At 43.4% G+C, this 27,934-nt stretch overlaps 5 protein-coding genes and 1 long non-coding RNA gene across 6 annotated transcripts; all 6 read right to left on the reverse strand.

Moving 5' to 3' along the window:
* Nucleotides 1-1,499: 1,499 nt before the first annotated feature.
* On the reverse strand, nucleotides 1,500-2,005 carry LOC148154378 (uncharacterized). The gene is made up of 2 exons (XR_015766109.1): nucleotides 1,822-2,005; nucleotides 1,500-1,662 (listed from the first exon to the last, which is right to left on the reverse strand). It is a non-coding gene; the product is annotated as an uncharacterized LOC148154378 (long non-coding RNA).
* Nucleotides 2,006-2,435: 430 nt separating this feature from the next.
* On the reverse strand, nucleotides 2,436-3,335 carry LOC148154379 (high affinity immunoglobulin gamma Fc receptor I-like). The gene is made up of 4 exons (XM_088015216.1): nucleotides 3,305-3,335; nucleotides 3,139-3,191; nucleotides 2,805-3,096; nucleotides 2,436-2,731 (listed from the first exon to the last, which is right to left on the reverse strand). Exons 1-4 carry the CDS (start codon nucleotides 3,333-3,335, stop codon nucleotides 2,451-2,453), a joined length of 657 nt encoding a protein of 218 aa, XP_087871342.1. The 3' UTR covers nucleotides 2,436-2,450.
* A 1,466-nt stretch (nucleotides 3,336-4,801) lies between these two features.
* On the reverse strand, nucleotides 4,802-8,420 carry LOC106910542 (high affinity immunoglobulin gamma Fc receptor I-like). The gene is made up of 6 exons (XM_014977213.2): nucleotides 8,309-8,420; nucleotides 8,160-8,195; nucleotides 7,809-8,078; nucleotides 7,490-7,735; nucleotides 7,008-7,178; nucleotides 4,802-6,908 (listed from the first exon to the last, which is right to left on the reverse strand). Exons 1-6 carry the CDS (start codon nucleotides 8,337-8,339, stop codon nucleotides 6,796-6,798), a joined length of 867 nt encoding a protein of 288 aa, XP_014832699.2. The 5' UTR covers nucleotides 8,340-8,420; the 3' UTR covers nucleotides 4,802-6,795.
* An 837-nt stretch (nucleotides 8,421-9,257) lies between these two features.
* Nucleotides 9,258-18,685, reverse strand: LOC106910540 (RPA-related protein RADX-like). Its single transcript, XM_014977204.2, has 19 exons — nucleotides 18,604-18,685; nucleotides 17,555-17,666; nucleotides 17,215-17,404; nucleotides 17,039-17,142; nucleotides 16,223-16,357; nucleotides 15,982-16,148; nucleotides 15,632-15,788; nucleotides 14,934-15,042; nucleotides 14,772-14,863; nucleotides 13,632-13,757; nucleotides 13,451-13,552; nucleotides 13,206-13,379; nucleotides 12,534-12,658; nucleotides 12,320-12,465; nucleotides 12,198-12,248; nucleotides 12,090-12,130; nucleotides 11,595-11,858; nucleotides 11,389-11,523; nucleotides 9,258-10,870 (listed from the first exon to the last, which is right to left on the reverse strand). The coding sequence occupies exons 1-19, from the start codon at nucleotides 18,664-18,666 to the stop codon at nucleotides 10,746-10,748; spliced, it is 2,418 nt and encodes an 805-aa protein (XP_014832690.2). The 5' UTR covers nucleotides 18,667-18,685; the 3' UTR covers nucleotides 9,258-10,745.
* Nucleotides 18,686-18,969: 284 nt separating this feature from the next.
* On the reverse strand, nucleotides 18,970-23,422 carry ift46 (intraflagellar transport 46 homolog (Chlamydomonas)). The gene is made up of 5 exons (XM_088015611.1): nucleotides 22,937-23,422; nucleotides 22,306-22,604; nucleotides 21,228-21,321; nucleotides 20,840-20,971; nucleotides 18,970-20,753 (listed from the first exon to the last, which is right to left on the reverse strand). Exons 1-5 carry the CDS (start codon nucleotides 23,063-23,065, stop codon nucleotides 20,400-20,402), a joined length of 1,008 nt encoding a protein of 335 aa, XP_087871737.1. The 5' UTR covers nucleotides 23,066-23,422; the 3' UTR covers nucleotides 18,970-20,399.
* Nucleotides 23,423-24,385: 963 nt separating this feature from the next.
* On the reverse strand, nucleotides 24,386-26,475 carry LOC148154380 (uncharacterized). The gene is made up of 6 exons (XM_088015599.1): nucleotides 26,178-26,475; nucleotides 26,029-26,064; nucleotides 25,681-25,947; nucleotides 25,362-25,607; nucleotides 24,783-25,115; nucleotides 24,386-24,674 (listed from the first exon to the last, which is right to left on the reverse strand). The coding sequence occupies exons 1-6, from the start codon at nucleotides 26,329-26,331 to the stop codon at nucleotides 24,562-24,564; spliced, it is 1,149 nt and encodes a 382-aa protein (XP_087871725.1). The 5' UTR covers nucleotides 26,332-26,475; the 3' UTR covers nucleotides 24,386-24,561.
* Between the last annotated feature and the right edge of the window lie 1,459 nt (nucleotides 26,476-27,934).

Raw genomic sequence — 27,934 nt, forward strand, 5'->3', positions numbered from 1 at the left:
ATGTAAATATCTAGAAACTGGACTTTGACCTAATTTAATATTTACACATGGTTGTTGGTGCCAGACGAGTTGATCTGAGTTTTTCACAAACTGATGGTCTACTGGGATTTTCACTAACAACCATCTCTAGGTTCTACAGAGAACAGTTCAAAAAAGAGAAAATATCCAGTGAATCTCAGTTCTGTGGGCACAAATGCCTTGTTGAGGTCAGAGGTCAAAGGAGAATGGCCAGACTGGTTGGAGCTGATAGACCAGCAACAGTAACTCAAATAACCACTAGTTACAACCGAGGTCTGCAGAAGAGCATCTCTGAACGCTCAACACGTCAAACCTTGAGGCGGCTGGGCTACAGCAGCAGAAGACCCCACCGGGTGCCTCCCGTCAGCTAACAACAGGAAACAGAGGCAACAATTCACACAGGCTCACAGAAACTGGACAATAGAAGATGGAAAGACGTTGCCTGGTCTGAAGAGTCTGGATTTCTGCTGCGACATTCAGATGGTCGGGTCAGAATTTGGCGTCAGCAACATGAAGCCTGGATCCATCCTGCCTGGTATCAACGGGTCAGGCTGGTGTAATGGTGGGAGGATATTTTCCTGGCCCTTTGGGCCCATTAGTACCATCTGAGCATCGTGTCAACACCTCAGCCTACCTGAGTATTGCTGCTGACCACGTCCATCCCTTTAAGGCCACAGTGGACCATCTTCTGATGGATACTTCCAGCAGGACAACGCTCCATGTCATAAAGCCTGAATCATCTCAGGCTGGTTTCTTGAAAGATGAGTTCACTGAACTCGACTGGCCTCCACAGTCACCAGATCTCAGTCCAGTAGAAACCTTTGGTGGTGGAACCGGAGATTCACATCATGGATGTGCAGCTGACCAATCTGCAGCAACTGTTTGATGCTATGAGGTCAATAAGGACCAGACTCCCTGAGGAATGTTTCCAGTACTGTTGAATCTCTGCCATGAAGGGTTAAGGCGGTTCTGAAGGCAAAAGGGGTCCAACCCGGGATCAGGAAGGTGTACCTAATAAAGTGGCCGGTAAGTGTAGATGCTCATGATTACTGATGATCAGCAGCTGGATCAATAACGGAGAAACAACCTGATGTGAACAAAACTCTTTAGCCGAACAACCTACTCATTTGTTGCAGGTTCTGCTGTGGGAGAGGAGCTGCAGTGGAGAGCAGGAGGAGGGTGTGAGCAGCACGTACACAAGAGTGACTGACAGCACCAAGACCGTCCTACTGGCTCTGATTGGTTGTTTCTGACTGGGAGGATTTTATTTCTGCAAACGGCAGTAAGAAAACAGAGACATGGAGAGATTATCAGATTATCTGTCTCATATTTTACTGTCAGCACAGAGTGACAATTATAACAAAATGTAAAAACATATTTTAACAAGTTATCTAATGCTGATTAAAAACAATATTAAAAATGTTGTGTGCTGTGATTCATGGTGTCAGCTTGGATTGATGGCATTAAAAGAAAATCATCAGTTTTATTTATTCATGAAGTTTTATTTATTCAGAAAATAAAACGATTTTCCCAGAAAACAAAGTGGATGAGCCTGATTGGGTCAGAAGTGATGCTCTGTGGTGACGTCATCATCATCATCCTGGGGGGGCGGAGTCATCTTCACACATGGTGACAGGTCACTTCCTGTATTTAGAGAAAGTTAGAGAAAAAATATATTTATTACCACTAAAACAATTAAGGTAGAAACAGTTTCAATAACAGTCGGTTATAAACTGAAGAAACTAAATCAACAGAACCAGAACCAGTGAAGATCTTCAGTCAGTAAATGATTCAGGGTTTTACCTTTGGCTCTGAGTCCAGATGAAAACCCCAAGAGGAAAGAGCAGATGAAGAACAGGAACATCACCACCAGGTGGCAGAGCAGAGTGACGATGAGGAGAGGAGAGGAGGAAGAGGGCGGAGTCACACAAAGGGGCGGGGCTTCTTTAGTGGTTCTGGCTTCGGTAGTGGGCGGGGCGGTGGTTGTTGGTTTGTCTGCAGAGAGAATCCAACCTGATCAATTCAACATTTATATTTGGAACTGAAGGAATGAATGTTTGTGTCTGACTGATGGATTCATTACTTTTTATTCACACACAAATAAAACATTAAACTTAGTTTGATCAATTCAATCAGCAGAGAACAAAGCATTTATTCTTGCATCTGTTCCAATCATATTTTAATGTTATTTCAAAAATAAGAAGATTTAAATTAAAATTGTCTGTCACCAGACAGATAAATATAAAGATTCTCAATGTCAACAAACAACATTCACACATGATAATTTTTTAGTAATATTTAACTTTGAAAGATAAATCAATTTATTTCAGTCGATATTTTAAGTTTACATGCTTGAAAAAACCAAAAACTCTCCTTTAGAAACTAGAAAGCTAAGAAAGAAAACTAAATATCCAAACAAGAGTTAGAGTGATCTACATGTTATCAAAACTAAAGAGAAGCTGCTGACCTTCCACAGAGATCCTGCTGGATGGAGACTCTCCCTGACCGCTGATGCTGCACTTATAGAGGCCTTCATCAGAGCTGGAGACATGGAGGAGGGTCATGTGACCTGATGGTCCATCACCAATGAAGGAGCCATCTTTATAGAAAGCAGCTGGGAGGTTGTGGGCTGGACTCTTTGCTCTGCAGCTCAGAGTGACGTCATCTCCCTCCATCACAGGGAGGACAGGACTCTGCAGGATCACTGATCCACCTCAACACAGAGACAAACTACAGCATTTCATCCATTTCCACACAGCAACACTAACTCCACAGTCTGATCTTACCAGAGACAGAGAGCTGGATGCTGCTGCTGCTGCTGGAGGATCCAGACATGAACTCACACCAGTACAGGCCAGAGTCTGATAGGACCAACAGGTTCATGCTGCAGGTAGAACCATTAAGTTTCCCCCATCCATCTCCACATCGCTTCCTGGTTCCTCCAGTTGTGTTTCTCCTCACAGTTCCTCCATCAGAGCTGTTTTCATCCTCACAGATCAGAGTCACTGATTCATATTCAAAGAACTGAGATCTGCTGGGACTCACAGTCAGAGCAGCTGAAATAATAAAACATTCATCCTTTCATCAGCTCCCCAGGATAAAATCTAGATCTAGAGTTACCAGAATCAGGTTGTAACCTTGGTTTGTTGAGCGGCTCAGCAGAGAGATCAGAGCTGCAGAGAAATGAGTCTCAGGTTAGTTGGAGCTTTAATCAGCTCTGCTGTGGGAAGCAGCAGTGATCGTCTCTCCACATTTCCACACCAACACATCCAGCAGATGGACTCACCCAGCAGCCTGTGGACAGATGTTCCCTCCATCCTGCAGCTGGATCCACTGAGACCAGCAGCAGTTTGACACCCACTGAAAACATCCTCTTCCTCTTCCTGGATCTCTGCATGTCAGAGGATCTGAGAATGTTTCTCTGCAGCTCAAACCAGGAAACACAAAGACAAGAACAGAGAAGAGAAACCAACAAGCGTTATTAATTCTTCAAGTACTTCAATGACTCATCTCTATGCTTTGATTTTAAAGTGGTTCCTTTTATTGGAAGGAGGTTTGTTCCGTTTATTTCTTCTTCTTGACGTTCAGTTGATCTGTTTGTTGTTTTCTGTTGAGACTGGTGCCGCAGTCATTGACGATGTAAGTTGTGGTTGTAGTCATGTGTCATGAATAGGTGGATGTTGGTTGTCACTTCTGACAGCACTTATTTAGTTACAAGTGTGTTCTGTAGTTTTTGAATGTCTGTTTTGCTCTTAATGGTTGGAATTTAGTGTTGAAACTATCTTTGTATTTGGCTGCATCATTCAAATTTAAACAGTGCTTTAGTGCTGATATTTAAAGTTTGTTTGCTCACTGATGTTAATTTTTAAATGGTAATTTGAATCTGTATTATTATTGTATTTTCAGAAACTGCTTCAATTTATTTGCACCGTCCTGTCAGTGATTCTTCAGTAAACCATTTAAACACCCTGATGACCAGCCTGCTTTCTGACCGAAGCCCTATCGTGATCAGTTAAGAAAATCCAGCAACAGAGGTCAAATCCTCAACAAGCTTATTCATAATTTTAACTACAATTAAAACGTTTCTCATTTTCGCAGTTACTCCAGATGTATTTTAATAAAAATGTGTACTGATTCTTTAAGGCTTTGCTCTGAACTTCCAGCTTAAACCCACAGCTTCTCAGATTAACAACGTTCTGCTGCTGCTGTAAATGTTAAATTTATCTCCCAGTTGTTCCTGGTTGGTTTTTCTCTTTTCATATTTCCAGTTCAGTGAATCAGCAAATGCTGCTGACAGAAAGTTTTCAGGAATGAGTCGGCGGGATAATCAGGTTTGTTTTTCCAACAGACAGAACAGTTGTAAGTTTTTTCTGAGTCGTGAGAAAAGTTTGTTCCTGTAAAGATCCACTTAGAGAACTACTTCCTGTTTTTAGTTTTGCTTTCAAACGGACAGAGGATTGGTTTGGTTACGTAGCAACAAGAGTCTGTTTTCCAGAAATCGTCATAAAATTAGAATTGATGAACGACCCAATAAAAACTTGACAGATTGACCTTTGACCCACAGATTGCAAAAGGAATGTATGATGCCAACATCTTCCATGTTTTACATAAATTCTGGGATCCTACAAAGTTAAAGATGTTCTGTTTAATTCCAGGCATTATTATTCACTTCCTTTTGATTTTTACAATTTATCTGGCTTCTGCTTTGCAGCAAATCTTAAAACGCAATAAAATATATAACATTTTAATTAATTCTTAATGAAAATTATAAAACAGGCTGATATAGCTTATTATTCTAATACTTTATTTTGTTTTTTCTTGTCGATAATTGATAAAAATGGTTGAAAAACCATCAATATCTAAACAGTTCTGCATCCAGTTCAGCGCTCCATTAGACAAATTGAAAATATTTTTCATTTCCATCTCTCAGTTTACCAAACATACAAATAAAAGAAAAACATATTTCTTAATTATGAATAAATATATCTCTTGGAATCAATGTTTGCATCAATGTTAGGTTGATATAATTAGTAATTATTAAGATTATTCAACCATTACTATTTGGATTATGAATAAAGTAATTCTCTGTTAAATTGAATCAGGGTACAGTTACAGTTCAACTTTACAGTCAAAATATCCAGTAATACTTTATTTGACAGCATAAGACTGACATGACACTTTTATAAACATGAAGGAGCCTTTGTAAATGTTTATAACTGTTGTCATTCAGTAAATAACGACACTTTTAATTCAAAGTTACACCAAAGGTGGCATTAAAAGTCCAGTAAAAGAGTCAACTTTGCATTATTTGGTAAATATTGACACTTTTTAAGGCAAATGTACATTAAAACATGCATTATTAGTCCACTAAAAGTCTGAACTTTGTATTAAAAGTGTCATTATTTATCAAATGATGCTTCAGGGCAACAAACATTCATGATGACTCCTTCCTGTTTATGGCAGCATCAGGTCAGTCTGATGCACAACCCTTCAAATAAAACATATAAAATATCCCTTAAATGAAATCTATGCAACCAGTCAAGCTATCAACATTACTGTCATCAGTAATGAAGACAGAAGGAGGAACATTGATACCAACTTTGTTAAAGAAATCCATGTTTCTATAAAAAAAAAAAACATAAAATACATTCACACAAACACTCAGAGTATTGGCTCCTGGCTAGCTCGCCACATAACCTAAAGCAGAGATGCTAAACGACTGAGAGCAGCTACAAACGCAGCATCAGAAGAGCTTCCTTCAAAACATCCTGAGGTGAGAATGAAAACAGGAGGCAGTGCTTTCTGTTTGGGTGAAAATATTAAAGTGATAACAAGAAACACAAAATATTTGTCACCAGATCCTCATTATCAAAAGTCCATAGTTGTAACTCGGCTTCTGTAAATCCAAGTGAAGATTCTGATCCAAACAAAACAGGCGACATCTTAAATGGAGTGAGGATGACTTGGCCTCAGTGGACGCTCTGGTGGATATTTAATGTCAGAATCCCAGTGGAGTTCTGGATCAGCAGAACCAGTTCATGTAATCCAGTTTAAAATGCAGGTTTGAAGAAGGTCATCAGTTTGACACCAAGCAGAGCTCCACACAGCCACAGTGGAGACGGGGAGGAAGGAAACTGTGAGCAAAGCTTTAAAGAAGCTGGAGACTTTGGGCCAACACAGGAAGTGGGCCCGCAAAAATAAAAGTCATCTGACCAAATGGAGGTCCCACAACGTTTACAGAAGAAGCTTCAGCAGACCTGCAGAAAGTTAGGCTGCAGATAAACGTGCACAGCTGGTGAGAACTGGCAGTGCTGGTTGCACCAACTTTACTCTGTAAAAGTTCTCCAAGTTTCACTTCAGATGTTTAAAACGTCGTTTTTCACATCCAGCAGGATGGAAGAAAAGTTTTCCACATGTGAGTTTGTGACCCTTGCTTGGATTGTGTTGCTCACCAAAATAACAACACTGTATCACACAGCACTGTGTTTTAACTTTGTGACTTCAGCACTATGAATGCTGGGAAATGTAGTTTGATCATCTGTTTTAGTCAAATGGAAACCAACCAATGTCTAAGTGTTTACATTTTCTAAAATTACTTCTGCTGGTGTGTTTTTGTCTAGTTTTCATTCGTAGAGTCCAGTCTGTGTTGTTTGGAAATTAATTATTTGAATTTAATATATTTCACTTTAAAAAAAACAGAGAGACATTAATTGGCTCTGAAGTTTTACAAGGTGAGTAATTTAAATTTCTTGCTGTTAGTTTAGAGTCCAGTTTACTTCAGAAGTGATGCTCTGTGGTCACATCACTGATGACATTTTCATACACATCGTCCAATCCCTGCCCAGCAAGGAATGATGATGTCACTTCCTCTGACACAGGTGGGACGTTTCCTGAATTTAGACAAATTTTGCATGAAAGGTAGAAAATCAATGATGAATTGATGAATTCATTGACTGATTGTCGAATAAGTGAATGATTCAGATTTTTACCTTTAGTTCTCCGGAGAAATGCAGAAACCATGAGGAGAGTACAGATGCAATACGGACAAACCACCACAAGGTGGCAGACCAGTCTGATGGGGAGGGAGGCCGTGGGAGGAGAAAGAGGTAAAGTGGTCGCCAGGATTCGGGTCGTGGGCGGGGCTGTGGTTCGACGTTTTTCTGCAGATAATTTAAAGTCATTAATAATTAACACCTGCAGAACTGGAACACTCAGATGATACAAAATAACTGAATTAATGTCTCATGACTGAAATCGGCAGAAAATCTGGTTAATAACAGCAAATCTTGTATGACATAAATATATTTAGTGTCTTTTCCCTCTGTGGTTTGTGGTTACTATGAATTATCTGAATCAGTCAGTTCACACTGCCCTCTACTGGTGAGAATCAAAACTAACAAAAGGAAAAATATTAGTTTATTGAAAAACTGGGCAGATCAACATGTTACAAGAGTAAAGAGAAGCTGCTGACCTTCCACAGAGATCCAGCTGGATGGAGACTCTCCCTGACCGCTGATGCTGCACTTATAGAGGCCTTCATCAGAGCTGGAGACATGGAGGAGGGTCATGTGACCTGATGGTCCATCACCAATGAAGGAGCCATCTTTATAGAAAGCAGCTGGGAGGTTGTGGGCTGGACTCTTTGCTCTGCAGCTCAGAGTGACGTCATCTCCCTCCATCACAGGGAGGACAGGACTCTGCAGGATCACTGATCCACCTCAACACAGAGACAAACTACAGCATTTCATCCATTTCCACACAGCAACACTAACTCCACAGTCTGATCTTACCAGAGACAGAGAGCTGGATGCTGCTGCTGCTGCTGGAGGATCCAGACATGGACTCACACCAGTACAGGCCAGAGTCCAATTGGAGGAGGTAGGTCATGTTGCAGGTAGAACCAGCTGGTTTCCCCCATCCATCTCCACATCGCTTCCTGGTTCCTCCAGTTGTGTTTCTCCTCACAGTTCCTCCATCAGAGCTGTTTTCATCCTCACAGATCAGAGTCACTGATTCATATTCAAAGAACTGAGATCTGCTGGGACTCACAGTCAGAGCAGCTGAAATAATAAAACATTCATCCTTTCATCAGCTCCCCAGGATAAAATCTAGATCTAGAGTTACCAGAATCAGGTTGTAACCTTGGTTTGTTGAGCGGCTCAGCAGAGAGATCAGAGCTGCAGAGAAATGAGTCTCAGGTTAGTTGGAGCTGTAATCAGCTCTGCTGTGGGAAGCAGCAGTGATCGTCTCTCCACATTTCCACACCAACACATCCAGCAGATGGACTCACCCAGCAGCCTGTGGACAGATGTTCCCTCCATCCTGCAGCTGGATCCACTGAGACCAGCAGCAGTTTGACACTCACTGAAAACATCCTCTTCCTCTTCCTGGAACACTATGTCTTCTTTTCATCGACCACAAAGGTGTTTTGCTGAAGATTTTGAACATTGATAAAACATCTAACTTTTCTTGACCACATCCTGTTGCTAACAGCTTAAAGACTTTAAACCTCAGTTTCCTGATTGTCAAACCAACTCAAACTTCTGGAGCTTTTAGTTTGACTGTTTTAAAGTTTCTCTAATCCTCTCTAAAAAGTTACTGCATCTCTTTGAAGCCTCAGTTAAAAAGTAAAACTAAAAGTTTATCTTGTAGCAGCAGAAATCTAACAGCTGTGCTCCACTGTTATTAGAATATGTTAGCATGAACTGACTCTTTAAGGTGTCACTTTGAAATTCACAACTTAAACCTTCAGTTTCTTCTCACTTTAAGTGATTTATGCTGAAATACAAATACCTGTTATATTTTTCCCTCAGTTCCTTCCTGATTTAATTTCATTCATGCAAAACTTGAATCGTGATTCTTGCAGGATCACAGGAGACTTGGAGCTTAGAGAAGTAATGTTGGCGATTTGGTCATTTTTACACGGTGCTGAAAGTGAAGGGAAGTATATATATATATATATATATATATATATATATATATATATATATATATATATATATATATATATATATATATATATATATATATATGTATATATATATATATATATATATATATATATATATATATATAATACATTTGATATCAGTAAATGCTGTAATTACAGTAATATTAATGTCAGATTTGATACCAGCTCAAATTTTCATATCATTTCATCTCTAATAATTACTGTTCTTTAGCTTAAAATATTAACACGTAACAAAAATAACTCACTTTTAAATGAACCTGGACAAAAATTACACAGAAATCTGATATTATATTTATTGAAATAAAAATAAAAAGCAACAGTCTCTAAAAGAGAAAAAATGTATTCCAGGAAATAGATTTTCTCTTCGTCCTCCTCTTACAGTTTATTAGATGAACTCACTCATGACTTCTTGTAGTCTTTGTGCATGTGACCCCCTGACCTTTGACCCCTTCATCACAGAAACATGTCAGCTTTGCTCATGGTGAGTTACAACATCCATGTTTTGTTAAATTTGTTCTGTGGTTAATCTGTAAAGCTTCACTGGTGCTTTGTAAACATCAGCTGTCAGTTCTGTCTGAACGGATAAAAACATAAAAACAGTCACTTCCTGCAGACGGGGAGGACGTGACGTGAAATAAAGTTTGACATGTTCCATAAATCAGACCAATCAATGCATCTATGCTTTATGGTCTCCTGAACAGTGATGAAAACCTGGACATTTTCATCAGTCAAATCAGTTAAACATGACTGGAAAAGCTCCATATCAGGGACGTTTCAGTGGTGAAATTTTCCTTTTCTTCACAATGCATCACACAGACAGGACCAGAAATAAAGAGTCTGCTGTCTAACAGTGTGACTGGGCCAGTCCAGTCACACTGTGGGCTGGTCAGACTATAATGTAAATAAAGAGATGTTGGGACAGTGACGCCCCCTGGTGGTCCCGATGGCCGGTCCGCCTCCCCACCAGGGCTCTGATTCTCTCACGCCTCGTTCTGAAATAGATTAGCCTGAGTTATATTTCTAAATATGCTGGAGAAAAACTGACCCATTTTCCTCACTCTGCTAGTTTCTCCTACTACTCTCCAGTTTTCTGTTAATTCAAATGCTATCTTAATGTTTTCTCTGATTTTTGTCCCCATAGAGCAACAGAAGGTCAGTTTGGCTGAATCAGAGATAATGCTGCCAAAAAATAAATGTTCTCCCTCACCTGTTAACGCTTTACTTTCCTTTAACATAGAAAGTAATGAAAATTATATAAAACCTACAGGGCACTTTATTAAAAAAACACTCAAAGATGCTTTACAATACAAACAGTGGCTCACATTCACACACACATTCACACACACATTCACACTGATGAACTGATTCAGTCCTTCTGGTTTCTAATAAAATTAAAACCCTTTGATTGGTAACTAGGATTAAAATGAATTAAAATTACTTTTGTTAAAAAGTCCGCTAAGATGGCATGTTATAAAAAGTTGCTACATAAATAAACTGAACTGAATAAATAAATAAAACTTTCTGGAACTTCTTATTGTTACGTTCTGTTTCCCTGGGGAACAGATATGATGTGACACAGAGCTCCACTTGTTTCCTGGGTTGGTCCAGATCAGAGAGGAGGATAAACAAACCTCCTCAGCTCAGGTCTCCATGACAACCACTGGACGTTTCAGGCTGAAGAGTCAGTGTTTGATTACAATGTTTACTGAAAAGTTCTTGCTGGTTCTTCTGGGTCGCAGTGAGGAACCTTCAGGTCTCAGTCCTTCAGGTGGAAACCTCGACTCAGAACCAGTTCGGTTCTGGCTCCGCCCAGGTGACACGCCTCCAGGACGCAGACCAGCCTCTGATTGGCCAGCTGGGGCGCCATGGCGATCAGGTCAGCTGAGAGAGAGAGAGGTTAGCGTGATCGTCCGCAGAGGCCAGGTGGGTCAAAACTTTTTCTCTTTCATATTTACTTTTCTGATTATTTTTACTTCGCTGTACTTTAGTAATTTTATTCTGAAGCATTTATTTTCTTACTTTAGGAAAATTTCTGGATTTTCTACCCACTGAATGAAAAACAAACATGTTTTAACCAGAAACTCCCCACAGACACGCAGCTGCAGTTTCTGTTAAAGTTTCTTAAGTTTTCTATTGAAAGAAAAACTGATTTAGAAAAAAAATATTTTGCCTGATTTTGTCATTTTTTGTGTAATTTTGACCTTTAAAATATCAAATGTTTCACATAACTTTATATTTTGATGATGACATCATTTCTAAATATTGAATGATTGATAATCTGATCAGTTACTTCAGTCGACCTTTTACTCTCACTGAGTAAAACCATGTTGCAGTAGTTCTACTCTTATCTGAGTGTTCTGGTTCTGTTCCTCCTGTGTGAACGGGTCGCTTGGACTCACCTGGAGACGGTGGAGGTGTGTGTGAGGAGAAGGCTCCCTGGGACAGGATGGAGGTCCAGGTGTTGCCGTGGTGATGCGAGGAGGAGGACAGGTGAGGCAGGAAGACGGCGTCGATCGTGTGGCCGTCCGACAGAGCTGGAGGGAAACCAGAGACGGTCAGAACCGGTCCGGCCCGGGTCCGCTCGGGCGTGTCTGCGGGTCGGTACCTCTCAGCCTCACTGTGTAGTAGTCTCCGGGGGCGGAGCCAAAGCGCTGGGCGCTGGCCCCGCCCCCCATCGCCACGGCAGCAGCTTGCTCCTCCCTGTGACTGTAGTCGAAGCGCAGCGGTAAGGTTTCCGTGGCGACGGGTGAGAAGGTCGGGGGGAGGGCGGCGGTGGTGTAGGATGAAGAGTCATCATCATCATCGTCTTCATCATCCTCATCTTCACCAGCGGGATCCAGGAACTCCATGGAGGCTTCAAAAAGGATCACTGCAGAGAGACGGGTCCAGGCGGTTCTGATCCGGTTCTGGACCAAAATCCATTTCATCCCCACAGAACCCTGGACCCAGTTAACCGGTTCTGACCCGGTTTAATCTCACGTATTTCCTCATTATTTCCTGAAGACTTTTTATTCCACCATGTTTCCAGTGACTGTGGTTCTGACCCGTTTGGACCTGCTGACCCTACGGAGCGAACAGAACCAGAACCAGAGCATCTCACCTGTCCTGTCGGGTTCTGGCTGGACAGCGAGCAGAGGACGCCTGTGGAGACAGAACACGTCCATCAGAGACACACTGAGACAGACAGGCGTCCACTGTGACCTCTGACCTCTTGCTGGGCGTCTCCGGCATCAGCAGCTTCCTCCTCCTCCCGGACCTCCTGCAGGGACAAACCCAGAGACATGAGTCCTCATGCGGAGACGTCCCCCTGAGTCCAGCCCACCGTCTCACCGTGACGCGCCTGCTGGACGCGGCGTGGACGCGCTGAGGGACGAGGACGGAGACATCGGGCAAAAACGGGAGGACAACGGCGTCCTGAAGGACGGCGGAGACGGCGAGGACGACGGCCTGTCCGTCCAGAACAAACAGCGGTCCTCCTGGGGGACGACAGAACCGGGTCAGCTATGGGTCCAATCGGGCCAGAACCGTCTGGCCTCAGCCTCACCTCTCCTGTGCAGCTGTAGGTAACCATGGAAACAGTCGCCTGGAGGCAGAAGGTGCGTCGCTCCCGGTAACAGAGCTGCTCCAGCTCCCTCTGAAGCTCCGCCCCCTGCAGGAACCCGAGCTCACCTGGGAAAAAGAACCGGAACCAGAACCGAACAGCAGAGGAGAGCAGGAAAAAAAAAATAATTTAAACTCATTTTAACTCAAGTAAGACTAAAAAAGGCGACTTAAGTGATCAAAACATCAATGCTATAATATTCAAAAATTACATCAGACAAACCAAAATATAAAATTATTTTGGAATTTTTGTATTTTAAAGATGAAAATGAAAATAATTCACATAAATATCTAAATCAGGCAAAATAAACAGTTTTCTAAATCATAACGTCAAACAGGACATTAATGTTATAAGTCATTAATTCAAAACAATGATGATTATTATCATTAACATTATTATTATTATTATTATTATTATTAACCAAACAAAGTAAATTTTCCCCCAGAAAGGCAGGAATGAAAGTTTGAAAAGAAGAAAAAATGTCGTTGAAACTCCAACGTTTTACCATCCTGACGCCAAGTAAAAAGTGCAGAGTAGTAAAAATACTCCTAAAAGTAAAAAGTTACTTAAGTAAATGTAACTAGATCTGTGTGGACCTTTTGCACTGTGGCTCACCTCTCCTCTCCCTCATGAGCGTTTCCAAGGAGACGGGAGGAGGCGGGTAGATGAAGAACCCTCCAATCAGAGCCCTGCTCAGCACCTGCTGGTCCTCCTGGTTCCTCAGCCACCGTAGGAAGGTCCGGACCGGCTGCAGCCGCCGGTAGCTCATCCGGGGGTGGTGACCCTGCCCTGCCGGCCAATCAGAGCAAAGGTCAGAGGTCAGGCTGGAGCAGGAGAGGAAACGGCAGGGTGAGGCCTACCTGTGCAGTACACCTGTGAGTAGGTGGTGTTGGTGAGGTAGAACCAGGTGGGGTTCTGTTCGGCCGTGACGGACCGGAGGCGGGTGCAGACCACCACGGACACTGCAGACAGAGCAGGAACATCTGGGCTGGTGCTGCAGCTGCTGCTGCAGCTGCAGAGCGACCTGCCAGGCTCACCTACATGGGAGGAGCTTCAGCTGCGTCTCAGGCTGCGACGTGGAGAACAGCTTCACCATGATTGGCTGCTCGCTGCTGCCGTCCTCCAATCGGAGCCAGCGGTACTCCAGAAGCCCCGCCCCTCGACCATCTGACGGTGAGGGGAAGCGACGCGATTAAACAGAAACATGTGAGGCGCATCAGTGAAACCAGGAGCAGAAAAGAATCAAAGAAATTCTGAGAAAACTGCAGCTTTCAGGGGTTTTTATACTAAGAAGAAACCATTCCATGCTTTAAATAGGAGTTTTAAGCCGTTTTCACACCTGATAGTCAAGTAGATTCGGTTCAACTGGGGACCAAAATTACAAGATTTGTTTAATTTTCAACTGGTGTGGATTGTTTTCACACTGCACTGTGTCAAACCAACCAAACCCTTTGAAAAACCTGTTCCCCTCCTCGCCTGTGGGGGCGCTGCACCAAGACCAAACGAAGGAAATTACATGAAAACCTCTGAAGAAGACACTGAGCACAGCTTCCTTCTTCACGAAATGTAAACAAAAACGGAGTGACATGAGATTTTAGCGGTTGTTGGATTTCTCTGCTGTCTTTGGTAACAGAACAAAGTCATTTCTCCTGCTAGCGCTAGACTAGCATGTTTGTTTTGGTTGTATTTACCCAGAATGCCCTGCGCTGCAGTCCACTTTCTGCTTTTGGAGTCCAGTCTGCTTGGTGTTTATATATTCGAACCGCACCAGAATTTACTTCAACCAAACCGAGGCTGAGGTTTGTAGGCAGATGAGAGATCGTTTTTTGTTCTCAGACTTTGATTATCCATTCACACCAAAGAACCGGACTTTTGAGGCAAACAAACTAGAGTTCAGTTAAAGCAGATTAAACAAGGCGGGTGTGAATGAATCCTCAGAGGTTTTAAAATGGTAACCTTTGTCTTTGAATTCAGCTTTCTGACTGAGTAATTCTTCTGAAACTTTGAGGCCCGTTTTCTCAGCTATCTGGTTTACAGAGTGCCAATGTTCCAAACACCATATCATGTTCATTTTTTGATTATTTCTATGTGTTTGACATTATTAGAAAACTTAGAATCGTAAATTTCAGAATCTGTCAAGGCGGGTCACATATCTGACCTCCGTCAGCGTTTCTGTCTCACCTTTACTCCGGACTCGCTCCGACCGACCTGCAAAGGTCAGCAGGCCGATGACATCACACAGGTTGCCGTGACGACGCTCCTGGAACTCCTTGCTGGTTGTATTGGGTGAAAGGACAGGCGGGTCAGCGGGAGATTTGGACGGGGACAGACGGGGACACAGACCTGTTGTAGAAGCTGTATGACGGTGCAGGTGGGACGCTCTCAGGCGAGACGGACGACTCAGAGACGACACAGAGCTGAGCTGCCGGGTTCCTGCTGTTCACACTGATCTCTGCAACAGAGACGGGCCGGGTCATGACCCCGCCCACATCATCACTCCTCCACCACCGAGAGACAAACCGACCCCATATTCAGCTGTTTCTCTGGATCGGATCGGTTTCGGCCGATAGCAAAACTCGGTAGAGGACAAAGTGAATCAGTGCATCTCGTTTCCGGAGGTGGGAGAAATCCAGAGCTGATGAACATACCGGGCTTTACTGGACCATCATGTTCATCAGGGCCAATAAAACATGTCCACTGCAAAAACACAAAATCTTACCAAGTATTTTTGTCTAGTTTGCAGTGTAGATGAGACTAAATCTAACTCACAAGTAACTTTTCAGGGAGACATCAGAGCTCGCTTTAACTCCAGAATTCCTCAATATTAATGAAAAAGTTCTAGTTTCCACTGGCAGATTATTTCTCAACATGGGGAAAATGTCTTGTTTTTGTTCTGAAAAGCTTCTTGTCAGTTAGTTTTAATCTTATTTCAAATTCACCAAGATATTTGCACTGGAAGCTAAACTAAAATACTTGGTTTTAGTTTTTGCAGTGCGCTGAAGATGTTTCCGTCTCCACAGGAAGTCCAGAGTTCCTCGTACCGATGTCGTCGACCTCCGCCTGGTAGTGCTGTTTGACCCGGAAGCGTCGCAGGCTGATGATGTCACCGAGCTCCAGGCGGCGGTACCAGCTGACACACACACTGTTCCACAGCACTACACACACACTTCCTGTCCGGTCGCAGGCCTGCAGCACAGCCTGGAGAACACATGGAGACAGCTGTAGGGCACGGCAGTGGAGGGGTGATGCTGTGGGCTGAGGGGAGCAGGAGCTGCTCAGGATTTCATCTAAAGGTTCCTGTCTGAGCAGGAAGTGAGGACAGATTCACTCCCAGCGGTCCACAGCATCACATGTCCTCCACCGTGCTTCACATTATATGTTTCCCACTGACCTTATATGGGCATTCACAGTTCCTGTCTGTCCTGCCGTAGTACATCAGGTGGGACTTGTTGATGATGCGTACGATCAGCTGATGCTGGATGGCGCCCCTGGCGACACCGCGGCGACCGGACAGGAAGCGTTCCCGCAGCTCGGACACGGTAACAGACGGCTGTCGTCCTGGCAACACACAGGTCATGTGACTGGTTAATTAGTAACTCCCCTGATGAACCTGCGCTGTGATTGGAATCTACCTTCCTCCTCCTCCTCGTCTTCCTCCTCCAGGCCATCAGTGGGCGGAGCCTCCGTCCACGCCTCGCCGCTGTAGTCCACGTTATTCCACAAAGGGAGGAAGACGCTCCTGCTGGCTCTGAGAGGAAGCAGCGCACCTGACCGACCATAAACCAATCAGAGGGCAGGAGAAACTCTGATGATTCTCCTGCAGGGGTGTCCAAAGTGTGGCCTGGGGACCATTTGTGGCCCACAGACTGACATTTTGTGGCCTCTTAAATGCAGGTTAATGACGACACACCTTTTATTTTTAATCAGAGTTAAATTATTGCTGACATAATTTTCTTGCAATGGAAAATATTAAGTACAACACAAAGTAGTTGTACTTTTATTACCAAACTTTTCTAATTAATAGAAGAACATTTATCCAGAGTTTTACTGAAAAGCTGACATTTCTGCACCCAAATCAGCTTCTATTTAATTCATTAAACTTGAAAGCATTTTGAAAGAAAGTGACCCAAATCCTGCTTTTATAACTGAGAATAAAAGGCAATAAACCCCATAGGAATTTGAAAACTAGACACCTTTAGTTTAATAAAACAAATATCCAAAATAATTTTAAATGTTTGGACTTACAATAAATAGCATCAACATTTTCTGCATGGCGAAGCATTCATCGCGTCATAAACATAAAAACTGTTCTTGGAAATCATTCCAATTTGAAATAAGTTTCTTCAGGACACCACTTATTTTAAAAAGTTTGATTAATGCTCACCTGCTCCTGACATTTTTTGGCCCACATGACAAAATGTTTGGATACTGGTTCTACTGGTTCTCACCTGCTGGTTCTGATGGTCCGAACCAGGGCAGAGAGTCCCAGTCCGCCTCGGACCTCCTGACTCCTTCCTCCTCATCGTCAACCTGAACGCTCACCAGCCTGTAGCTGCAGGGGGCGGAGCCTCAGTCAGTTCCTCTCATGACATCACTGCACAGCGTCTCACCTGGCTGGACTCACCTGTCTCTGTCTGCGGAGGCCCCAGGGCATTCTGGGAGCTGTGCGCTCAGGGCCGGGCTGAAGGCGGCATTACGGAGCGCCGACCCCGGCTTCAGGACCCGCCTCTCCACCAGCCGGTTCAGACCGGGGTCCAGAGTCACCTGGAGGCGGCAGTCACCGTCTGTCAGCGTGACGTCATACAGGTCCTCACCTGGAGACAGAGGACAGGGGGAGGATACAGTGATCAGAGGACAGAGGGAGGTCAAAGAGGATAGAGGACAGATAGAGGACACTGCGATCAGCGGACAGACGGCAAACACAGAGGACAGAGGACACCGTGTCTGTCCTGTTTCTGTCTCACCACTCAGGACGGCCTGGGGGAAGTAGATGGCGGACGCCGGGTCTCTGCTGTAACGACGAATGTCCACAACGTGCAGGGACTCCCTGCAGACAACTGGTGAAGACGAAGACGCCTGCAAGGCAAGCAGAAGGGGAAAAAAACAATGAAATATGGAGGAGAACACAGACTGATCCTTAGTTTGGTACCAAACAGAACCATCTACAACAGGGTGACTGATCGCAGTCAGGCATCAGTTTCTTTCCCACACAAACATATTAAAATGTATTTTCCAGTCTGGATGCAAGAAAAATGATTTTATGACTTGAATAAATAAGATGCACCAGCAGGTGGTTGGTTCATTTTTATCCCATTTTGATCACAGGTAAGAAACTCTCATCTGGTCCAATCAGGGAACCAATCAGTGGAAACAATATAAAGCTTTCAGAACATAATTAACATGTTAAATTGTGTCAGATTTAAGTATTTTTTGACAGAAACAAATAATAGACTAAGCAGAAAAGACAGCACTCGCGGATATTTCCCATTCCAAATCTGCTTAGGAAATGTTGAAATTGAAGCCAACTATCCTTATTTCCCATTAATTAATAATGTTACTATCCTTTTAATAAAATAGCTACATTATAAGGACCACACAGTTAATTCGGGATAAACTGATCAATCTCAAGATTCTTTATTTTAGCAGTCCTAGTTCTGATCAGAACCTGACCTGTCAGATTCACAAAGTACTTCTTCTACATCACCTGCCTGCGCTGCGCCTGACAAACCGGGTTAAAACCACCAGAACCGAACCAACTGAAGCTAGTCAGCTGCTAATAAACAGCCGAACTAATGGTCTGGATTCCTTCCATGAGAACCCGAACCAAACAGAACTCCACAGAATAACTGCTGTTGTTGATAAGCGGAACCGCCTTAAAGCAGCTGGGTTCTGAGTGGAGTCTGGTGGAGGAGGATTCGATCACAGAGACGGGACGGAGGCCGCTAACAGCCGCTCTTGTTCCCGTTCAGCTCATCATGACTGTAACGGTAACAACAAAACTCTGGGTTCTGACCTGGTTCGGAGCGGGTCTGGACCTAGTCAGGGTCCTGTGGAAGATGCAACTGTCTGCCGCCATGTTAGCCCTGTCAGTTCCAGAGAGGTGCATTGTGGGAAATTGAGGCTAACTGCTTGACAGCTGTGGAGCCACAGATGGGTGAACCGTTAGAGAAATTAATCCCGAGTGAAAATGTATTCCTTTACGGAGAAATTAAGGAATCTAAATAAAATGTTATAAAATATATATTATAATTATACATAAAAACATTCCTTTTTTATTACTTTGCTTCCTGTGCTAAAATCACGTATTAACTTAAACTCCTACAGCGTTTCAATGAAGAGAACCAGGAGAAAAATTGGAAGAAAAAATAGACAAACATCATTGGATAAAATCAAATCTTTATTCAACAAAACAATCACTCAGTTGTCTGTCTTAAATAATTATATTTCATGTTTAACTTCTGTTAATGTGTTACGTTAGTGTGATTAATATTGACTGTAATTTAATTATTAGTGGTATTATTGTCATTCTGAGAATAAAAATATGTCATCATTTTTCCCAGACAGATAATTTTCTCTTCAGGTTATAAAGTTTCAGACTGATGGAAATATTTTTGTGATTACTGCATGCATGCATAATGTTGAGGCTTTAGTGAAATATTATTTTAAATACGTTCAGCACACAGCTGGCATGTGATTTCTGGTTCTCACCTCCCCAGGATCTGAGCCGGTTTCTGTCAGTCCTCACCTGATTGTTCTGCTGTTCTTCTTCTCTCGCCCGTTTCCTGTCGTTCTGGTTCTGTTCTGTGTGTCGTCTTAAAAAAATGTTTTTTCCATCTCAGAGTTTTGGTCTTTTATTAGCCGCTTTCTTTTTGCTGGTATTGTCTTACTTTTAATCATAAACTAAACTCAGCTGTTCCTCACAAAGTGACCAGTATCCCGTTTCTTATTTATGACGATTTACTAAAAACGTAAACAAACACAAACCATCCTGCCCAAAACTAAACTAAGAAAATAGTTTCCCTTCCTTTCAATAAGGATGATTTACAATGATTTACTAAATTTAGCTGCATTTTCATTAAAATACTGAAAGTCTTTGTTAGTTGCTGAGCAGATAAAAATACAATTGTAATTATTTTTTGTGATTTTATTTGGAAAATAAAAAGTGTGACCTGGAAGTCCTGTCAGGTTCAGGCCTGTGCTGCTTCAGACCCTCCATCAGATCAGGAAGTCCTCAGCAGAACTCTGCAGAACCCGACCTTCGATGGAGTCCAGGTTTAAAAATGTAATTATCAACAGGAGTCACGATGATTTCTCTGGTTCTGCTCCTTCATCCCTGCTGGTGGTTCTGACCGGGTTCTGGTTCCACTCCTCCAATGCTTCAGAAAATGAGGTCAAACTTCCTGAATTGAAACCTTTTGGTTGCCATGGTGACGCTGATCACTGAATGGTCTGGATTCAGGCTGACATGTTGGGACATTCCTGCAGAACAGATGGTGCGTTCACTGCCACTGGGACGTCTGAGACTCAGACGCCAGCTGCAGCAGGTCATGGTTCATGTTTCACTTTATAAACTGTTTCTCTCTGGGAACCGGACCCAGCTGCTGGATGTAAAATGAATTATAAATGTAGAGATGGGAAGGTTCCTCATCTCTGAACCCGACCAGAACCATTTGGTTCTGTATGATTCTCCTGCTTTCACTCTTTATTTGACAGCAGAACCAGAGAAATAATCTGAAGCCAGAACCACTCAGTCATCAGAACCGCTGCAGCACTAAACCGGAGCTATGGCCCCTGACCTCTGACCTCTGCCTAGACCCGGCTGGTGAAGTGCTGGGAGTCTCTGAACTCCAGGTAGAGGCAGAAGAGCAGGTGCAGGCTCTGGACCCTGGTTCCGTGGACGGGGATGTCCAGCAGGCTGCAGACCAGGTCGGCGTACTGCGGCAGGCTGCAGGCCAGGCGGGCCGGCGGCAGCTGCAGGGCCCCCAGCAGCTCCTCCACCTCCGGGGGCCACTCCTGCATCAGGCTGTCCAGGTCCGGCATGGTTCTGCTGTACCGCACGCTGGCCGGCGGCTTGGACCGATGCAGCGCGCTGATGCTGTCCACCCAGCTGTCCACGGCCCGGGGGTTGGTCCGCGGGCCCGCCACACTCGGAACCTTCTTCAGCTGCAGCGGGGAGACAGAGCGGGGTTCTGATGGTACCGGACCGGACCCCGGAGGCTGCAGGTGTGTGTGTGTCCAGGTGTGTGTACCTCTGTGGTTCCGTGCTGTTTGGTTTCCTCCGACAGAAACAGAGACAGAACCGTCGGGTCCGACTGCTTCACACTGGGCTCATCCAGAACCAGCAGGCCCAAATTGTCTGGTTTCCCATCTGGTCTCGGAACCTGAACACACCACGCACATTTCACATCAGGGCAACCTGGCAGAGACGGTTCTGAAGCTTTGATTTGGACCCAGTTCTGATCCAGGGTCTGTTTTCCAGCAGCCTTAGAACAAACAGAACCAACTGAGGTTCTGACAGTTTATAGGGAACAGCTGGGGTTCTGTCCAGAACCGGTTCAGAACACACTGGACCACGGTTCTAAAACATGTTCTATCAATTGAAGGCCTGGTTCTGACCCGGCTCCCAGGGTTTGGTACCTTCAGGAAGGCGTCGATGTCTCCTACAGCGGGGATGAAGTCCGGGATGAAGGGCTTGAGGCAGAGGTCCAGTTCCTGGTTCTGAGGAGAGTACCTGAGAGGAAATGGACCCATTTGTCAGATCCAGATGTTCTGACCCAGTGGAGCATGTAGAACCTGCAGGACTCTGGTTCTGGACTGATTCTGGACTCCCTGCAAGAACCTTCTCATCTCTACATCATTAAACATGTTGGTTCTGATGCAGAATATAGAATAAAACCACATCACATCTGGATCAGAACCAACCAAACTGGACTCTTTCAAGTGTAGAGAACAGAAACCAGAACCTGGAGCTTCAACTGCAGGTTCTACTGGGTCAGAAAAGCCACGTTCCCTTACATACAGAATGGAGTGAGTCAGTGTCAGTCAACATTCTGGTGTCAACATGCTAGCATTAGCTAACGTTAGCCTTACAGCTAAAATTGAAATAATTAAACTTAGTAAACAGAACAGAGTATGTCACTATTACTCAACATGCTAGTGACTAACACATGCTAATGAAAGCTGTTTAGCTAACCTTCACATTTAAATTAATTTTTAGTTCATTCAAATTCAAAAATACTGAATTATCCCAAAGGGAAACTTAATGTTGTTGTAACTCATATTAATTAAAATTCTTCAAAGTGTTATTATAGATAGTGGCAGCTGCTACACACCAGTTTTTGTGGGGTATCATTAGCAATATGCTAGCAATACCCCAAATGATACAGCATTTTAGCTAACCTTAGCATTTTAACCACTTTTTTATTGTATACTAATGTTTGTAAACTAAATGTTTGAATAACAATGCTAAATTTAGCTAATATACAGTCAGTAGTATGTAGGATGTAATTAGCATGTTGACTATTTTAGATTATACAGCACTGTTTTCATACTGATTGGACTAAGTCCATATTATCAGAACCAACCCATCCAGCTTTAAGTGAGTGGGACGGATGTTCAGAACCGTCTGCAGTGGAGTTCAGGTCCTTGTTGGAACCAGAGGTTCTGTTGGTTCTACCTGGTTCTGATGGGCTGAGCTGTGTGTGTCTCTCCTCACCGGGTGATGTACTGGAACAGTTCTCTGATCTCTGTGGTAACCGGCAGGTTGGAGTAGTCTGCAGGGTCGTACACTCCATCCAGAGTCTCAGTGGGCTCATCGTCATCATCATCTTCATCAGATTCATCCTCATCGGAGTCCTCCTCTTCTTCCTCCTCCTCTTCCTCCTGGGTCAGACCGGGCCCTGGCTTCAGCCCCACCGGCTCTATGGCCCTCACAGGTCTGTGCTCCTCATCCAGCTGGCTCCTGCTGCTGCTGGTGGACATGATGCCCAGAACCTTCTTGCTGCTCCACTCGGTCTGACAGGAGGAAAACATGGAGGTCAGAGAGGAGCAGTCTGACCTCTGACCCCTGAGGATCAGCTGTAAAGTCATCAGGAAGTAGAAACCCCTGATCTAAGAGGTTTGAAATTTTCCTTTATTGACTTTTAGAATAACTGCATAAACCTGTTGATTATTTAAAATAGTCAAAATCTAAAACTATATTGTGAAAGCTGAATATTTTTATTTTTGCACAATTTTCTAGAGAGTAAATAATAAAAATAATCTTTTCTGAGACTAAAACTCCGAGTTTTAGACTCCTGGCTTCCAGATTTAACAGCGGGACAGCTCAGCAGGCTGTGACCGGGTACCTGTCTCTGTCCTCGGGGAGTCGGGCTGTAGACACTCGGTACCTCCTCTCCGTCCTCCACGTCCAGGCTCTCGTCGTAGGGCTGGTTCCTCAGCAGCTGTGGGTCCTTTCCGCGGTCAGTCCGCTCCATGGGACACAGCTGCCTGAGGAGGTTCGGGTGGTGCCTGGGTTAAAGCAGCTTCAGCTTCAAACCGTTACCTGATGTACTGAAACCAGACCTAACAGAACTAGCAAAGCTTTAGCCCGAGCTAACGGAGCTAACCGTTACCAGCAGCTCGTAAATGGGCTTTTAAACGACTAAAAACACACAGTAATCAAGTAAAAACACAGCGGAGATTTCAAATTCACCGTTTAGAGACTGAAAATAATCGGCTGACTGCAATTTAAATCTGTTTATCTTTCACCAAACGCTTCTTGTTACAGCAGTTGCCTAAGCAACTGAGAAATGTACCGTATCCTAGCAACGGGAGGCGGTTGGCAGCCAGATGACGTGGCGCATTACCGCCACCAACTGGACAGGAGGGGGATTCAGGATTTTATAACCCGGAATGGCCAATGCACATTAATAAAAATACATAAAAATACATCTTTTTCTTGTGTACTTCTGATGTAATCGCTTTAAGTTTTTCTTTTGTCAGATATTTTTAACTCAGTTGTGCTTTTGATTTCCGTCTTACTGTGTTTGATGTGAATGACTACAGTATCTGTTGTTTGCTAAGCAAACTTTTCTGCCATCTCATTCACTCCTACATGCGCTCCAGGGATAATTAACAGCTCATAAAAGTTTTGCAACTGTGGGCCCATATAGTCTCTTATTTTCTGCATTAAAAAGCCCTCAGAGTTTTACTGCTCATATAACTGAGCTCGTTATATGAGCTCAGTGAATCGCTGGTAAAAACGTTGTTAAAGGGTTAATAGGAGCTCCAGAGAGAGCAGGAGCTTCTTAAAGAGACAGGGGCCTATTTTCAAGGCATTAATTAGGAAGTCAGATTTCTTTTATGTTATAGTTGATATATATATAATTTTTCTGATAATTGAAGATAACATTGCAAATAGATTGTGCTGCAAAATACTATATATCTAGAAAATACATAATTATGTCCCTTTAAAGCAGACTTTGGGAAGTGCTCTTTACAAAATTTCACCCAAAGATGATTCAGTTCGCCACTAACTACTTCAGAGGATCTCAGAGCGTTTCTGTGCAACAAAACTAGAAAACACAAACTGTACCAGAGGTGAGAACTGCCTGACTTCAGTGTTTATGTTGTTGCTGCACTTTATGACCAAAACATTCAGCTTCCTTATAAAACCTGTGCCTTTCTTTCTGCACATCAGGTTGCTAAGGTTCATTTAGCTCAGTTAGATTTTTCACATAATCTGACTAATGAAGTTGCTTCGTCTCTGAGATTTGCTTTAGCTGTATTTCCTGAGGATATGTAAAGAAAACAAATTGAAGCTTAAACGCCACATTTTATTCCAAAGTGGAAGATTACAGTTTCAACAAATAAGAAAGAAACAAATATTTTTTATGAAAGCTAAATACTTTTATAAAAGCATTAAAGCAATTTTCGCAGAAAGTGGAGAGGGAGAAGTTAGCAGGAGCAGAGCAGGATGAGACTGCTTGGTTCAGAAGTGATGCTCTGTGGTGACGTCATCATCACCGTCATCACCATCATCATCTGGTACCAGCTCATCCTGGGGGGGCGGAGTCACCTTCGCACACGGTGACAGGTCACTTCCTGTATTTATAGAATGTTAAAGAGAAAATTAATTTATTACCAAACAATTTGAGCAGAAAAGTTTTAATCACTGAAGATCATCAGTCAGTAAATGATTCAGGGTTTTACCTTTGGCTCTGAGTCCAGATGGAAACCCCAAGAGGAAAGAGCAGATGAAGAACAGGAACATCACCACCAGGTGGCAGAGCAGAGTGATGATGAGGAGAGGGAAGGAGGAAGAGGGCGGAGTCACACAAAGGGGCGGAGCTTCTGAAGAGGCTTCAGCTGTTACAGTGGGCTGAGATATGGTTGTGGGATTTTCTTCATCATAAAAAGGAGGGCTCATATCATAATATCTCCAGTCTAACATGGAAAGCGTTTTAATAGGGGACAGATCATCATAACTCCTGTCTACCGTGGTAAGCACTTCAGTAGTGGGCAGAGCTCTGGCTGTTCGTTTTTCTGCAGAGAGAATCCAACCAGATCAATTCAATATTCAGAGGAGAAACTAAAGGCTTGTTTGTGACAGACTGACAGATTTATTACTTATTATTCACACTGATTACAGGAAAACTAATGAAACTTTAAACTGTGTTTGATCAGATTAGTTTGCAGATAATTTTTAAAGCAAAAACTGTTGTGTCTGTTCCAGACTCCAGTCTATTTTGCTGTGATTTCAGAAAGATTAAATTATCAGAAGCTACTGACTTGAGACAGAGACCCTGCTGGATGGAGACTCTCCCTGACCGCTGATGCTGCACTTATAGAGGCCTTCATCAGAGCTGGAGACATGGAGGAGGGTCATGTGACCTGATGGTCCATCACCAATGAAGGAGCCATCTTTATAGAAAGCAGCTGGGAGGTTGTGGGCTGGACTCTTTGCTCTGCAGCTCAGAGTGACGTCATCTCCCTCCATCACAGGGAGGACAGGACTCTGCAGGATCACTGATCCACCTCAACACAGAGACAAACTACAGCATTTCATCCATTTCCACACAGCAACACTAACTCCACAGTCTGATCTTACCAGAGACAGAGAGCTGGATGCTGCTGCTGCTGCTGCTGGAGGATCCAGACATGGACTCACACCAGTACAGGCCAGAGTCATGTGGGAACAAGGTGATGCTGCAGGTAGAACCAACTGGTCTCCCCCATTCATCACATCGAGTCTTTGTTTCTTCAGTTGTGTTTCTCCTCACAGTTCCTCCATCAGAGCTGTTTTCATCCTCACAGATCAGAGTCACTGATTCTCCTTCAAAGAACTGAGATCTGCTGGGACTCACAGTCAGAGCAGCTGAAATAATAAAACATTCATCCTTTCATCAGCTCCCCAGGATAAAATCTAGATCTAGAGTTACCAGAATCAGGTTGTAACCTTGGTTTGTTGAGCGGCTCAGCAGAGAGATCAGAGCTGCAGAGAAATGAGTCTCAGGTTAGTTGGAGCTTTAATCAGCTCTGCTGTGGGAAGCAGCAGTGATCGTCTCTCCACATTTCCACACCAACACATCCAGCAGATGGACTCACCCAGCAGCCTGTGGACAGATGTTCCCTCCATCCTGCAGCTGGATCCACTGAGACCAGCAGCAGTTTGACACTCACTGAAAACATCCTCTTCCTCTTTATGCAACACTACGCCGTTCTTAGCCAACCACAAGTTTATTTTTTGAATCTCTAGCATCTCTTTCTGCTCTAAACTGGAAGACTATTAAAACTCCACTTCCTGATCTTGTCAGACCAACTCAAACTTCTGCAGCTTTGAGTTTAACTGGTTTAAATAGTTTCTCTCCTGAAATCTCCTGAACAGCGACTGCATCCCTCTGAATCCTCAGCTGAGCAGAACTAAAGTAGGTAGAGATGCACAAACTGGATGAAAACATATAAACACTTTGAAGGACGACCACAGCAACAGGAGCTTTATTTGCACTTAAGAAGCCTGGAAGTCATCTAAAAGTGTGACTTCCTTAAAGAGGCTGTGTTATGTGTTTTCAGGCTCAAAGTGGCATTTTTTAACTCAATCAAGTAGCTATGTAACCCTCAGTTATAAGAATGCTTTATATATTAAACGTGACTTAAACAAAGTTTTACTTTGTAATTAAATGCCTTGAAATTTGGCCTCTGTCTCTTTAAAAGCTCCTGCTGTTTCTGAAGCTCCGCCTTCAGGAAGTCATCCTAACATGGCTCCTCTATTAACCCTTTAACAACGTTTTTACCAGCGATGCTCTGAGCAGTAGCTCCTATTATTAGCTCAGCAGCTCCACCAGATGTTTGCTAATTGCTGCTGGCTAGTCTGAAGGAGCCGACTGGGGGAATCCTGGTCACAGGATGCTGAGTGAGGCAGAAGCTTGGAAACTGCTGTCCAGAGGAGGAGCTTCGGTGAAAAGGCATCACTCAGTTATACCTCTGGTGTGGTGGTGAAATGGTAAGTATGAAAGAATCAAATCAACACTCCAGGGAAGTTTTTAATGAGGGAATAACAACATAACATGATGTAGAGCTCCAAAAAGCTGATTTTACATAAAACTGCCCCTTTAACTACTTTAACTTCTCTTTATTGGCTGCTGGAACATAAACTTAATAGTTTATGACATCCAGCAATAGAATAAAAACAGAGAATATTCCACATGGATCACTTGGTTCCTCTGTATTAGGATTACATGAGGTAACATATCAGCTCCACCTGAACACAATTAGTAATCAAATTATTCTTGGTTCTTGTGAGTAACTGAAATATGAACATTGTTATCAAGAAGACAGTTTGATCAGATGGTCATTTCAGACTGAGATATAAAACTTATGGCAAAATATCATTTATTTTTACATTTTCAAATCTCAAGATGATTAATAATAACAGAACCGTTTGGTTTAGGTCTATACAGAACCCAGTCCAGTACTGACAGATTCAGACCCACCAGTCCAGTCCAGTCCAGTCCAGTTGAGTCCAGTCCAGTCCAGTCCAGTCCAGTCCAGTTCAGTCCAATCCAGTCCAATCCAGTTCAGTCCAGTCCAGTCCAGTTCAGTCCAGTCTAGTTCAGTCCAGTTCAGTCCAGTCCAGTTCAGTCCAGTCCAGTCCAGTCCAGTCCAGTCCAGTTCAGTCCAGTCTAGTTCAGTCCAGTTCAGTCCAGTCCAGTCCAGTCCAGTTCAGTCCAGTCCAGTCCAGTTCAGTCCAGTCCAGTCCAGTTCAGTCCAGTCCAATCCAGTCCAGTTCAGTCCAGTCCAGTCCAGTTCAGTCCAGTCCAGTCCAGTCCAGTCCAGTTCAGTCCAGTCCAGTCCAGTCCAGTTCA

This window comes from Poecilia mexicana, unplaced genomic scaffold (genome assembly GCF_051168715.1).
Source record: "Poecilia mexicana isolate PSO_F unplaced genomic scaffold, ASM5116871v1 scaffold_18, whole genome shotgun sequence".
In the NCBI taxonomy this organism is placed as follows: domain Eukaryota; kingdom Metazoa; phylum Chordata; class Actinopteri; order Cyprinodontiformes; family Poeciliidae; genus Poecilia; species Poecilia mexicana.

Bases quoted from the DNA above. Each gene is read 5' to 3' on its own strand.
- LOC148154379 (XM_088015216.1), bottom strand. From the start codon at position 3,335: ATGGAGGGAACATCTGTCCACAGGCTGCTGG. The intron at 3,192-3,304 runs GTGAGTCCATCT...ATTTCTCTGCAG, and splicing joins ATCTGTCCACAGGCTGCTGG to CTCTGATCTCTCTGCTGAGC. The intron at 3,097-3,138 runs GTAACTCTAGAT...AGCTGATGAAAG, and splicing joins AAGGTTACAACCTGATTCTG to GATGAATGTTTTATTATTTC.
- LOC106910542 (XM_014977213.2), bottom strand. From the start codon at position 8,339: ATGGAGGGAACATCTGTCCACAGGCTGCTGG. The intron at 8,196-8,308 runs GTGAGTCCATCT...ATTTCTCTGCAG, and splicing joins ATCTGTCCACAGGCTGCTGG to CTCTGATCTCTCTGCTGAGC. The intron at 8,079-8,159 runs GTTACAACCTGA...TTATTATTTCAG, and splicing joins GAGCCGCTCAACAAACCAAG to CTGCTCTGACTGTGAGTCCC.
- LOC106910540 (XM_014977204.2), bottom strand. From the start codon at position 18,666: ATGGCGGCAGACAGTTGCATCTTCCACAGGACCCTGACTAGGTCCAGA. The intron at 17,667-18,603 runs GTCAGAACCCAG...CTTGCCTTGCAG, and splicing joins CCAGACCCGCTCCGAACCAG to GCGTCTTCGTCTTCACCAGT. The intron at 11,859-12,089 runs GTGAGATGCTCT...GTCTCTCTGCAG, and splicing joins GCCAGAACCCGACAGGACAG to TGATCCTTTTTGAAGCCTCC.
- ift46 (XM_088015611.1), bottom strand. From the start codon at position 23,065: ATGGAGCGGACTGACCGCGGAAAGGACCCACAGCTGCTGAGGAACCAG. The intron at 20,972-21,227 runs GTACCAAACCCT...TGGTGTGTTCAG, and splicing joins ACATCGACGCCTTCCTGAAG to GTTCCGAGACCAGATGGGAA. The intron at 20,754-20,839 runs GTACACACACCT...TCCCCGCTGCAG, and splicing joins AACAGCACGGAACCACAGAG to CTGAAGAAGGTTCCGAGTGT.
- LOC148154380 (XM_088015599.1), bottom strand. From the start codon at position 26,331: ATGCTAGAGATTCAAAAAATAAACTTGTGGTTGGCTAAGAACGGCGTA. The intron at 25,608-25,680 runs GTAAGATCAGAC...CTCTGTGTTGAG, and splicing joins CATCCAGCTCTCTGTCTCTG to GTGGATCAGTGATCCTGCAG. The intron at 25,116-25,361 runs GTCAGTAGCTTC...TTCTCTCTGCAG, and splicing joins CAGCAGGGTCTCTGTCTCAA to AAAAACGAACAGCCAGAGCT.